The 11,483-nt window shown below is 33.7% G+C and overlaps 1 protein-coding gene across 1 annotated transcript; it reads right to left on the bottom strand.

The window, feature by feature from the left end:
• Positions 1-434: 434 nt before the first annotated feature.
• On the bottom strand, positions 435-5,072 carry SKL2 (shikimate kinase like 2). The gene is made up of 8 exons (XM_085714165.1): positions 4,787-5,072; positions 4,302-4,492; positions 4,015-4,209; positions 3,777-3,838; positions 2,347-2,413; positions 2,136-2,254; positions 1,456-1,632; positions 435-835 (listed from the first exon to the last, which is right to left on the bottom strand). Exons 1-8 carry the CDS (start codon positions 5,033-5,035, stop codon positions 726-728), a joined length of 1,170 nt encoding a protein of 389 aa, XP_085570291.1. The 5' UTR covers positions 5,036-5,072; the 3' UTR covers positions 435-725.
• Positions 5,073-11,483: the final 6,411 nt, after the last annotated feature.

The raw sequence follows: 11,483 nt of genomic DNA, 5'->3' as shown, positions 1-11,483 counted from the left end.
TATTTTAGCCTTATTTTTAAAAACATTTATTATCACTATCAATGTTCGTTTTTTCATTTATAATTATCCAGTTGTTGATGCTTGGTAGCTCTCATAATATAATTTTTATAAGTTTAATTTGAGAATTAGCATAAATAGCCGTTGACTTTTCTAGCCACGACCCTTAAAAATTTGGTTACACCTCAAAATGACTAAAATACCTTTAAACTAAAATTAAATTCTCAATTGTCATTCTATTATTTGCTTACATAAAACTCATTTTTAACTTGTATATATGCAAGATCAAGAGTTCGAGACCATAATTTATTGATTCTCAGTTTGAAGCAAATCATATTATTGTTAAAGAATGATATTAAAAATGCTCAAATTTGAAACTTACAAAGTGAAAAAACTCAAGATCGTCACATCCAATGGTCACACATATTAAACGTAAATTTAAACTAACATGAACAGCCGATTAATTCATAAAACTTAGCATACAAAGGGGTGGATAGTTTACATTTAAAATGACCATCCAACAAAAAATCATGTTACGGTAACCATGTTGATTATTTGTGATTAGTTTGACTTTGTGTTCGATTTTGAGTAGGAATGTAGTGTTTATCATTTTCTACAACTTTTGATTTTCTGAGTTTTTTGTTTTATAGGGGTGAATGCAGCCAAGAACTCCAACTGCTGCTGAAAAAATTTGATGTTACAAGTTGCTATTAATATTACAAGCATTATCATTGCGTGCCAAGAGTTTCACCACCTTCACTTGATGGATCCCAACCGGGGGGTTTGATGTTTGGCCAATCACCACGACATCCCAATCTTATGTACAGGCTTTTTTTACCTGCATGATAACAGAGTTGAACATGAAGAATCATGACTAATCAACTTTTAAATCTTATTTTCAGTCTCCATTTTCATCCCATGTAGAAGGTACATTTAGAAGAGTTCATTTATAGCTTATTTGAACTTACCTTATGACATAAAATCTTGAGCAAGTGTTTGAGACAGTTTTAGTTTATGACATTCATTATGTTTCTTAGGATAGTTTACAAAAATAATTTACAAGTTATACAACTTATATGAAAACAATTTAACTACATTCTCTTCGATTATGAAAATAACTTATGCATGAGAGCTTAAACAATAAAAACTTATTCAATAAGCCCTTAATTAAACTGTTTATCCAAACATACTCTTAACGAAATGAAAAGCAACTGTCTAAGTTATCAGGCCAGAAGTTTGATGTTTTAAGGGGACTTATTTAAATCAATAAGCCCTTAATTAAACTGTTTATCCAAACATACTCTTAACGAAATGAAAAGCAACTGTCCAAGTTATCAGGCCAGAAGTTTGATGTTTTAAGGGGACTTATTTAAATAAAAAAAACAACTACTCAAACAGTCAAATGGATTGGAGTCTAATGTGACATCAAGGGATTTAAAAATAAATCAGCACAAGTACCTGGAAGTTTCTTGTCTGATAGGATTAACTGTTTTAGGGCACTCAAACATCCCTGTGCCACACTTTTAGCATAAGCTGGATCCCATCCCTGTAATTTCACAACCACATCTGCATTCGTATATGCAGTTATGCGATCTTTGACGTTTCTGTGTGTCTCCTCCCTTGCTGAATCTTCATCTGTATTTCATGCTATCAAAATCACTTCATCTGTATTTCATGATATCAAAATCAATTTTTAATGACATAACTAAGCTCTTATGATACAAGTGTTATGTATAAGCTATTTCTATAACAAAAGATAAAATAAAGTAAATCTGTTTTCATGTAAGTTATAAGTCATTTTTATGAGCTCTTTCAAACAATCTCACGAGTGTTTAGGTCAATAGATAAGTTCAAATAAGTTTGCTTCCCCTTGTTTAGTTTTCTCACTTCTCATCCCCCACCCACCCACACCGTTTTGAAAAATTTCCAACAAAGGTTGATTCAATCATGGATTCCACACTCTTCGCCTCCTGAATCCCCCATCCAACACACAATCTTTGTAATGATAAAATTTCTTCGAGTCAAGGATCAAGTGACTCATCTCTTGTTTTCAAGGTTCAAAACAAGGTTGGACTATTGGACTGAAACTGAAGACATATCTTGTAAAAACAGCCAAATAACATATCAACTAAAATCACCTGATGCTTCAGTCTGTGACAACCAGACAGTAAATCCTGCATAAAGATGTCGCCATTTATCAGATCTTCCAGCAGCACCATGTTTACCTCCTAATGTTGCAACTGCTGCCCTTACATGACTAGCAGAGAACTCAAAAGTCAGAAGTAGAAAAATTGTGTTAGAACCTAGCAACAAAAGTATCCAGAAAATGAAATGAAGAAATTGACTTACCTACTTATGCTTTCAAGTACAGTGCCTTCGCCTTCGGCTACTGAGTCAGAACCTTCAGCAAGCAGCCCTGGAATATGATTACATTTGTTAATACACTGCAATATATAGGATTTAAGTGACCAAGGTATTGAAGTTTGTGCAATTGTTGCAGCCATGTCCTCTTATACTAAAACAAGATGCATCACCGTCAGGGGCGGATCCATTTGAGAGCAATGTGGAGCTAAAGCTCCACATGAAATTTTCCTTTTTTTTTTAATAAATAAAATACATGTTAAAAATAAGATCTTTTGAATGTTTTGTCACTTGTTAATGATACCAAAAAATAATTATAAGAAATGAGGAATGAGGGATGAGAAGAATTTATATCTAAAGTTATTAAAATTTGAAATAAGCATGATATTGATGTGCCTGATATGGATGCACCGCATGCACAAAGGAAGTAACTTTCATTGAAAAACACCAATATTGTTTATTAAAAAGTTATATATTTAATATAAAATACACAAGTTATAAGACAAACTTACCATTTTAAATTTCTTAACATGTGCAAATTTGCATATGGTAGAAAAAACTCTTCTTATTTTTAATATAATTTGCATTATTGTTTCTTCAAAATTTTAGCTCCACGTATAATAAATGTCTGGATCCGTCCCTGATCACCGTGCTAATATCTTTCGAGTAAGGGGCTTTTTTTTTGTTATTATTCTTTATTCAGAAATTAACTCAAATAGCTCTAAGATAAACCTTGGGGCCAAGGTTCCGAGGGTTGCAAGTCTAGGATTAATATCCCTGACATTTTTGGCAAAGTTCACTTAAGGTCCAACTCGCAAATATATATCAAAATATTGGCATAGCCCTCCAAAACCCTCCAAAAACCAACTCACAAACAGACCCTTAAGGTCACAACCCACTTTTATCATGGCCAACCACTTTTGGGTTTCCGGGATGGGGTCTGAAATGATTCAAGAAAAATGATGGTTGAAAAGCCATGAATTGCATCAAGGACAGAGGAGGAAAAAACCAGACTGGTTCCTCAATTTGTAACAAATCTTTGCTAGTCGAAGTAACACACATAACGGCTACAGAAAGGTAGTACGAAAACTCAGCAACTTCCATGTGACACTGATAATAGGCAGAATTGGCACATTGCTTTAAATGTGTCTAGACTTAAAGCCTTTAAGGCAGTACCTAAAATTAGAGTCAAACTGATACACGTACTATCTAGTAAAAGACATTACTATAGGCACTCACACGATTCATCCTAGAGTTCTATTGTAATATTAAATATGCTAATGTTGATGACAGTACATACTATACAGAAATTTGATGTCTCTATCTATCATGTCTTTGAAGAACCTTGCAGCCCTATGGTGGAAGGAATAGCCCAAGACATCTGAAAGAAAAAAACAAGGTATAGCAATGACACTTACATGAATCCACGGTTTGATTGGAATAAGTTTCGAGCAACTCTTTTGTACTTAGTGGCGTGTACCTGAGAAGAGATGAACATTAAACACTAGAATGTTAATTTAAGCCATTGATCAGAGTTGCACATCAATCATAGGCATCTAACACAAAAATACACCACTTCGCACAATTATTTCTCCTAGTTACGAGCCTTATGAATATTGATAATTAGAATCACAAACAGAGTTAAAGCGTACGTACCCCAGACCAGTAGCAAGCTCTTCAGCCACTTTCTGGTTGATTTCAGTGGAATCACCAACAAGATAGATTGATGTTCCTTTCAAAAGCTGTGATGATCCAGCAGCAAGTGATTCCCATGATTCCATGATGTCAGGCCATTTCAACTCAGGATCGTTTTTCTTGAAATTCACCACAAGATGATCATCATCTATATACCTGCCCAAATCAGAACCATTCAACCACAAAGGCGAAAAGACCAAAATACGGTTCAAAATTCCATTTTTAACGTAGTTTAAAATTGCACAAACCATATTGTTTCCGAGGGTTTAATCCTGTCAAAAAGAGGATTAGTGTCTATCAATGTAATGGGAGATCCTGACTGCAAAACTCTGATAGTTAAAGATGTATCGTTTGCATCAACCGATATGTCTTTTGTGCTTCTTACATCCATGCTTCCTATATTTAATCTTAACTCCATCTCTGAAGCATTATCAGAAAACTGCATTTTGTTATACTTGTTAGTTACCATCAGTTATAAATCAAACTCAAATACCAAAAGATCAAATTATAAAAAGAAAAATATATAGAAAAAGAAATTGGTATGTGTTACAAGCATAATTCATGTTTATCTAAAACTAATTTTCAACCAAAACCAATTTTCATCGTCCTAGAACCAAACACACACTTAGCAACATTTGTCTAACAAAGAAACCAAAAATGTTTGATTTCTCAATTTGTACATTACAAACAGTAGGAGACAGTTGGATAAGTAAACAGTTGGATAAGTAAGTACCTCGTAAGTTGTGGTGGAAACAGGGGCAGTGAAGGAGCATTTGCAGGGAGAAAGAGGGTATTTGTGAGATTGAGAAAATAACGATGAATGGGAGAATGAACGAAGTGAGTTGAAATTTGGTTTTAGAATTGAGAAGAAGTTGAATGTTTTTCTGGTTGTGGGATTTGGAGGAAGAAACCTGAGAGCAGCGGGAGTGGTGATAGTAGCTGCCATTTCACCAATAGAGATAGAAGTTAGAGATGATATCATAATATCACAATTACAATATCCTACAAGTTTGACTTTGAAAATAAAAAATTAAGGGGGGTGTATTGGATTGTGATTTCAAAGGATTTTAAAAGACTTTTTTATGATAAAAAAGTTTGGTGGTATTCAATCAAGACTTTTATAAAATCTAAATAAATCTTGTGGTATTCAATCAAGACAATCAAGCCTTTTTTTTTAAATACAACGAAATCCGTTGGTATTCAATTGGGATTTCTAGGAACTTATAAAATGTCTCTTGGTATTGAAAATTAGAGAGATTTTAATGGATTCATTTGTGGAATAGATTGTGTGAGACTTTTTAGTTAAAATAGACTCATCCAACAATCTCACACAAACTCTTGAGATTTTGTGATACTCTCCCAGACTCTTTTCTTCTGCCATGACAAGTGCATATTTTTTTTTTTTTTTGCCAAACATGATCCTCGAAATCTTCATAACTGTAACTTGCAATTTTCTTAACAAAATTTATCCGTCTAATTATATATCAAATTATTATAATCAATCAACTTGCTGCACTATACCTCTAACAGTCTATACGTTCATTTTTTTTGAAGAAAGTCTATACGTTCATTGATTCAATTATATTTAAAAATAAAGTCTATACGTTATTATTATTTTTTTTAAGAAAGTCTATACGTTTATTATTATATTGTTTGATTTATGACTACTGTACTTTATTTTTACAATTGTTTTTATTATAGTTTTTTTGGCAAATTGATGTATATGTCTTTTTGGTAGTGAATTGATGTATATGTCTAATAATACTATACCGTATAATATAATATATCTTTAAATTCATTGACCTCTTTAAAATCTTGAAAATCCATAAAATCCTTTAAAATCTTAATAAATCCATTAAAATCTTGCATCAAGAATCTTGATTGTAAAAAGTCTTTTAAAAAATGTCTTTTAAAATCCCACAAAGTCAATACAATCCAACAAAGTCTTTTAAAATCTTCAAGATTTTTTCTATCAAAATAGTCCTTTAAAATCTCAATCCAATACACCCCCCTAAGAGTGAACCATCAAATTCATCCCTGAATTTTCACGCGTCGGCCAACTTCGTCCCTCAATTATGTGAAATATCAACTTAGTCCCTGAATTTGTGAGTCGTCCATCAAAAAGGTCCCTCCGTCCAAGTGCTCCGTTAGTCATGTTGACATGTCACCCTACATGCTGTGTTGTCTTGTACACATGGCAAGAAGGAAGCCACGTGTTCAAGGACTAATTTGATTGAATTGGAAAAAGTTCAGTTTTCACTTTTCAGTTTATTTTGTTCTGCTTTTCCCATTTTGCCCCTGCATTACCCATACCTCTTTCTTCACATTTCAGTCAGAAACATCAAAAACATCCTTGACCTTTCTCCTTCCTGCTAAAACTTTCTCCATTCTCACCCCTCCAAAATCATCATCATCATCATCATCGGCGATTCTTACGTTTTTGAAGTTTCTGTGTTCGGCTGTGATTAAAGGTAACGTCTTTCCTGTTGTTTATCAAGATTTTGTGTTCGTATTCACCCTGTTTTTGTCCGTTTTTTTTGTTTTTTCGTTTTAAGTTTTGATCATTTTGTTTATTTTGCTTCTGTGATCGTTGATGCTTGCCTTGTTCTTTGTTCGTTTTTGTTGCGTTTTTTAGACAGTTGCTTAACTTGCCGTTTAAGACTTATGACTTGTTAATGCCCCATAGTTGGGTTGCTTTTGCCTATGTAATTTCGCAGACTTATGACTTATGATCTATGACTTTTGCCTATGTAATATTTCAGTTTCAATTTGTGTGTTCTGGCTTTTTTACTTAATTTTGCACACATATGCTTCAAGGATTAATTTGATATCTGATTAAACAATTCAGGAACTTATTTGATGGTTTTTAATATAACGTAGGGATCTATTTGATAGATAGAGAATTAATTCAGGTACTAATATGATGGAAATATTATTACAGAAAGGTTACATTTCTGAATCATCTTCAATCTCTGTTCATCACCATTAAACTTGGAGCTTGAAGATGAAGCTCGACTTTCATAACAGTTTTTTCCCATATTCCCACCCCGCATCATTTCAGATTCAATTTCAATTGTTTTGCTTCAAGAAATTTTGTGGATTTTGGCTTTCAGATTCAATACGAAAAAATGAGGGTTTCAAGTTTTTTGAATTGGGGAAGAACTGGACCCCTTATTATTGGAGGAAATTTAGGTGATTTTAGAATGTAGATTGCAGATTGTGTAATTAGGGTTCCAATTTTATACAATTGGGGAAGAAAAGAGCCGTTTGGGAAGAAGCCAAAACATTTTCTGCAAATCAATCAATTTAGTCCTTCGAAATGTTTGTTATTATCGGTCAAATTAGTCCCTGCCTACGTGGCGTTTGACATGTGAGAGGTTAACGGCCACGTCAGCCCCGTTAACGCTCCGTTTGAACAGAAGGACTAACTTGATTGACATTTAACAAATTCAGGAATTAAATTGATATTTCGCATAATCGAGGGACGAAGTTGGCTGACCCTTGAAAATTCAGGGACGAAGTTGATGATTCACTCAAAAAATTAACTACTAGTTTCTTCTTTTTTTTTTCTTTTCTGTCAAACACTACTCAAATTATGAGGTTTCAGATTTTTTTTTTGTGATGTCCGGGGTTCGAACCCCAGACCTTGCATATATTATGCATTGTCCTTATCAACTGAGTTAAGCTCACGAGGACATGAGGTTTCAGATTTGAACATAAGTGAAATGTTCAAATTATTAATTAGAAAAGTAATTTTATTAAAATTTGACATAATAAATTATTAATTAGAAAAGTAATTTTATTAAAATTTGATAGAATAAAATTACAATGATAATATAGTCGTATGATTTATTGGAGAATCATTATGTGATGATGTTTGAGATGTGTACTTTATGCTAGAATATAATGGGGAGGATAATTGGAAGTGGCGGCGTAGGTTGTTGTTTGGGAAGAGGAGCAGATGGACAAGTGTAGTCTTTTATTATCTAACATTTTCTTGCACGATGGTGTTGAAAATAAGTGGGATTGGAATCTAGTTCTAGACGAAGGGTACTTTGTCTGAGGAGCCTATTATTTGTTTTCTTTTGTGGTCTATGTTGAGAGGTATTTCCTATAGTGCTTGTGGTCACGAGGAAAACATCGATCATCTGTTTGTGGGATGCACGTTTTATGGCAGTTTTTGACACATATTCTGGCTTGGCATCTCTATTGCGGACAAATTACCTATTTTCGATCACTTTATGCAATTTACACATTTAGCTAGTGATTATATGAGAATTAGTTTTTCTCTTCATATTATTTGGATGTTGTCTATTTGGGTTATTTGGAACGAAAGAAATAGCCGTATTTTTAGCAATAAATGGTTGACAATGTGAAGATCTATTCGTTTTGATGGTTACAAGCAAAAAAATACTTACTTAGGTTTAGATTTTCATTATCGATGAACTAATTCCATTTAGCGTTTTTCTTATTGTCCCTAGATGGTCTATTGTATCGAGTTCTAGCTAGCGATGATGTTGACTTGTTTATGTATAATGAATGTAACTCTTTTTTTAGTCCTAGTCAAGCATTTCTTGTGCGGATTAGGAGCTTATACATTAATATATTTTATTTTGTTTTCTTAAAAAAAATCAGATCGAATAAATATGTAATGAAAGAAGAAAAAAAAATTAAAATATTAAAAGTATATACTATTTGATCATATAACACCCGTTTTTGTTTGTATTATATCACCCTATAACATCCTTGTGTGCTTAAAAACGACACCATGACAAAGTGCTCTGCCTCAATATTTTTGTTGGTCCTCTTGATTTGTTACTGGTTAGGCCTCTTACTTTCTATGCATATCTTTCTCTGTTTTACCAGGAGCAATGATTATTCTCAGTTCAAATTGTCGGGGCTTGGGTCAACGGAGCATAGTTCCTTCGTACGGGACCTAATCCGGATACATAAACCGGACATTATTTTTCAAGCAAACAAGATTGAAGAAGTTAGACGTATGGTACGATAACACTCTTTTCTAGCAATGATCAGCAATGCACATGAGCTTATGGTAAAAATGAAGACCATGATCATTTATTTGTGAGACGTGACTTTTTCGGTAAACTTTGGTTGTTAGTTTCAAGCTGGTTAGGATTCTCAACGACAACTCAGGACATTTTAATCACTATGACAGACAATTTAATCAAAAGAGGGTCTTGGTGGGTGATGCACAACTCTGCGTGGGTGGTTGTGGCAATATGGAGGACGTGGACCATCTTTTTTTAAATTGTGGTTTTTTTTTGGCAAAAATTTCCATATTGTTTCTAATTGGTTGGCCATTAAAACAGTTAATCCGGTGTGTGTTTCAGATCATCTTATTTAGTTTGGCGGGTTACGAGGCTATTCAAAAATAAATCGATTAGTATGTACATGGTTTGGTTGTCAAGGGTGTGGGTTATTTTTCGAGAAATAAAATGCTCGATTTTTTCAACAAAGGGATGGTACATTGGAACATTTACTTGATAGAATTAAGTTGCAGTTTTTCTGACATACAGTTAAAAGCGAAACACGTTAATTTTGCTTTCCGCTATCATTTATGGTGGCATAATCTCCTTTTGTGCTTAGGAGGTTGACCTCTTTTGGTTGTTGTCTCTTTTTTTTTTGAAACTTTTGATAAAACAGGTTTTTATTCCTTAGCCTTTAATATAATTCATTTTTGTTTCTTAAAAAAAATTAAAATCAATTTCGTAACGACACGTTAATGAGGAGGGTGATATATATCAAGAGTAAGGAATATTCCACAAAATGTAAATGCTCGTTATGGTGTGAGAAAATTGTTGTTCCCACTTCAATATTTTCTAAGAAACATTGGTATTTTACAAAAATAATCCCATCGGTAGTTAACTGTCGCGGAGAGTAACCAGCGGTAGTTCACTGCCGAATTCCAATTTATCTCCATCAGCACTTATCTGACGTGGAGCATGGATTTGCTTAAAAATACACAATTCTTTAAATGTTTATTTCAAAAATAACCATTTAAGTGCCGGCAGTTAGCTACACAAATCTTAACACATTGCCAACCTGGATCATTCTCATCCTCTCTATCTACCTATCTATCAAAGACTGTGCCCAACAAATCACCACCATATTTAATTCACTGCAAAAAATAAAATCTCTATGATTTTTTTCCAATAAATCTGTTTTATTTTTAATCTTAAAAATACACAATTCATGCCTCCTCGTCACACCAATGAGCTAAGATCATCTTTTTTCATTCAAAGCTTCTATAAACTCGTCCCATGTATGTATTGAAGTAAACAATATAGTCACAAGGACGGGGGGTTTGAATTGTGACCCTTTAAAAATTAACCTGTAACTTAAAAATAATTCTCAAGTAGTTCACTTGGAAAAGTTAAGTTAATGAAACTACTTCAGAACGTTCTGATGTTCTTACACAGATTTATGCAGAAACTATTTTAATCAAATAACTGTGTTGTGTGTGTATAGTGTATACTGAAATTAAAAGAGTAAAGAGAAGAGAAAGAACGCACAAAGAGTTATAGTAGTTCACCCAATGTGGGCTAGTCCACTCCTCACAATCTTGTGAGAGTTTCCACTATGATGCTTGAGATAACCTCTCAAATCCTGCACCTTACAACTTTGTTCACCTGAACAATTACAACAACTGTATTCTCTAAGCCTCAGCAGGCTTACACCTTTCTTGCTAAGTTACCTACTTAGACTTTACACCTTTCTGCTCAAACTAACACTTTAGTACCCCCTAAAGCTAGATGAGACTTCCTTTACAATTTATATGAAGTATTGAGTTTGAATGATTGAAATCAGACAAAAAAGAATGGAGGGAGAAGTTTATCTTTTAAAAAGATAAGAGAGAATTGATTTACACTTTCAAAGACTTCTTGGAATCTTTGTGATGATCAATTTTTTTGCTAAAGCTTCAAAACACTCTTATGTTGTTTTTCTTGTATGCTTTGCAAAGGTGCAAGTAATGTTGAGGCTTTGATCTCTATTTATAGAGTTCTTGAGCTCTTATAGCCGTTGGAGGGTGACCAATGGTCTTTTGCCACGTGTCCTGGGCCCTGCTAGCTTTTACTTGAAAATCTAGGTGAACATTCTGACCATCAGAATGTTGTTGTGTTCTTCATCAGAATGTTGATGTTCATCATGTGCTTCATCTGGGTTCATGATTTATGAATGTATGATGAGTTTCTGGGTTTATCCAATGCGTGCCTTATGAATTTCTAGGCAATATCCACAAGTAACAACTTTTCCATATGAATCAGAATGTTGCTGGATAAAGTTGGATAAAGTTGCTCCAGATTTGCATTGGATTGTGTGCAGGAGAGAGAGTAGTGGATCTGCAGCTTCAGGCCCATGCTTCTAGGAGATTTTACTTGATATTGAACAGTACCAACAAGAAACGTGTC

Source organism: Medicago sativa, chromosome 5 (genome assembly GCF_051527215.1).
Source record: "Medicago sativa cultivar Bolivia chromosome 5, Bolivia_mono, whole genome shotgun sequence".
Lineage (NCBI taxonomy): Eukaryota > Viridiplantae > Streptophyta > Magnoliopsida > Fabales > Fabaceae > Medicago > Medicago sativa.
Note: the sequence above shows the minus strand (reverse complement) of the source record. Positions and strands in the feature narration are given on the sequence as shown.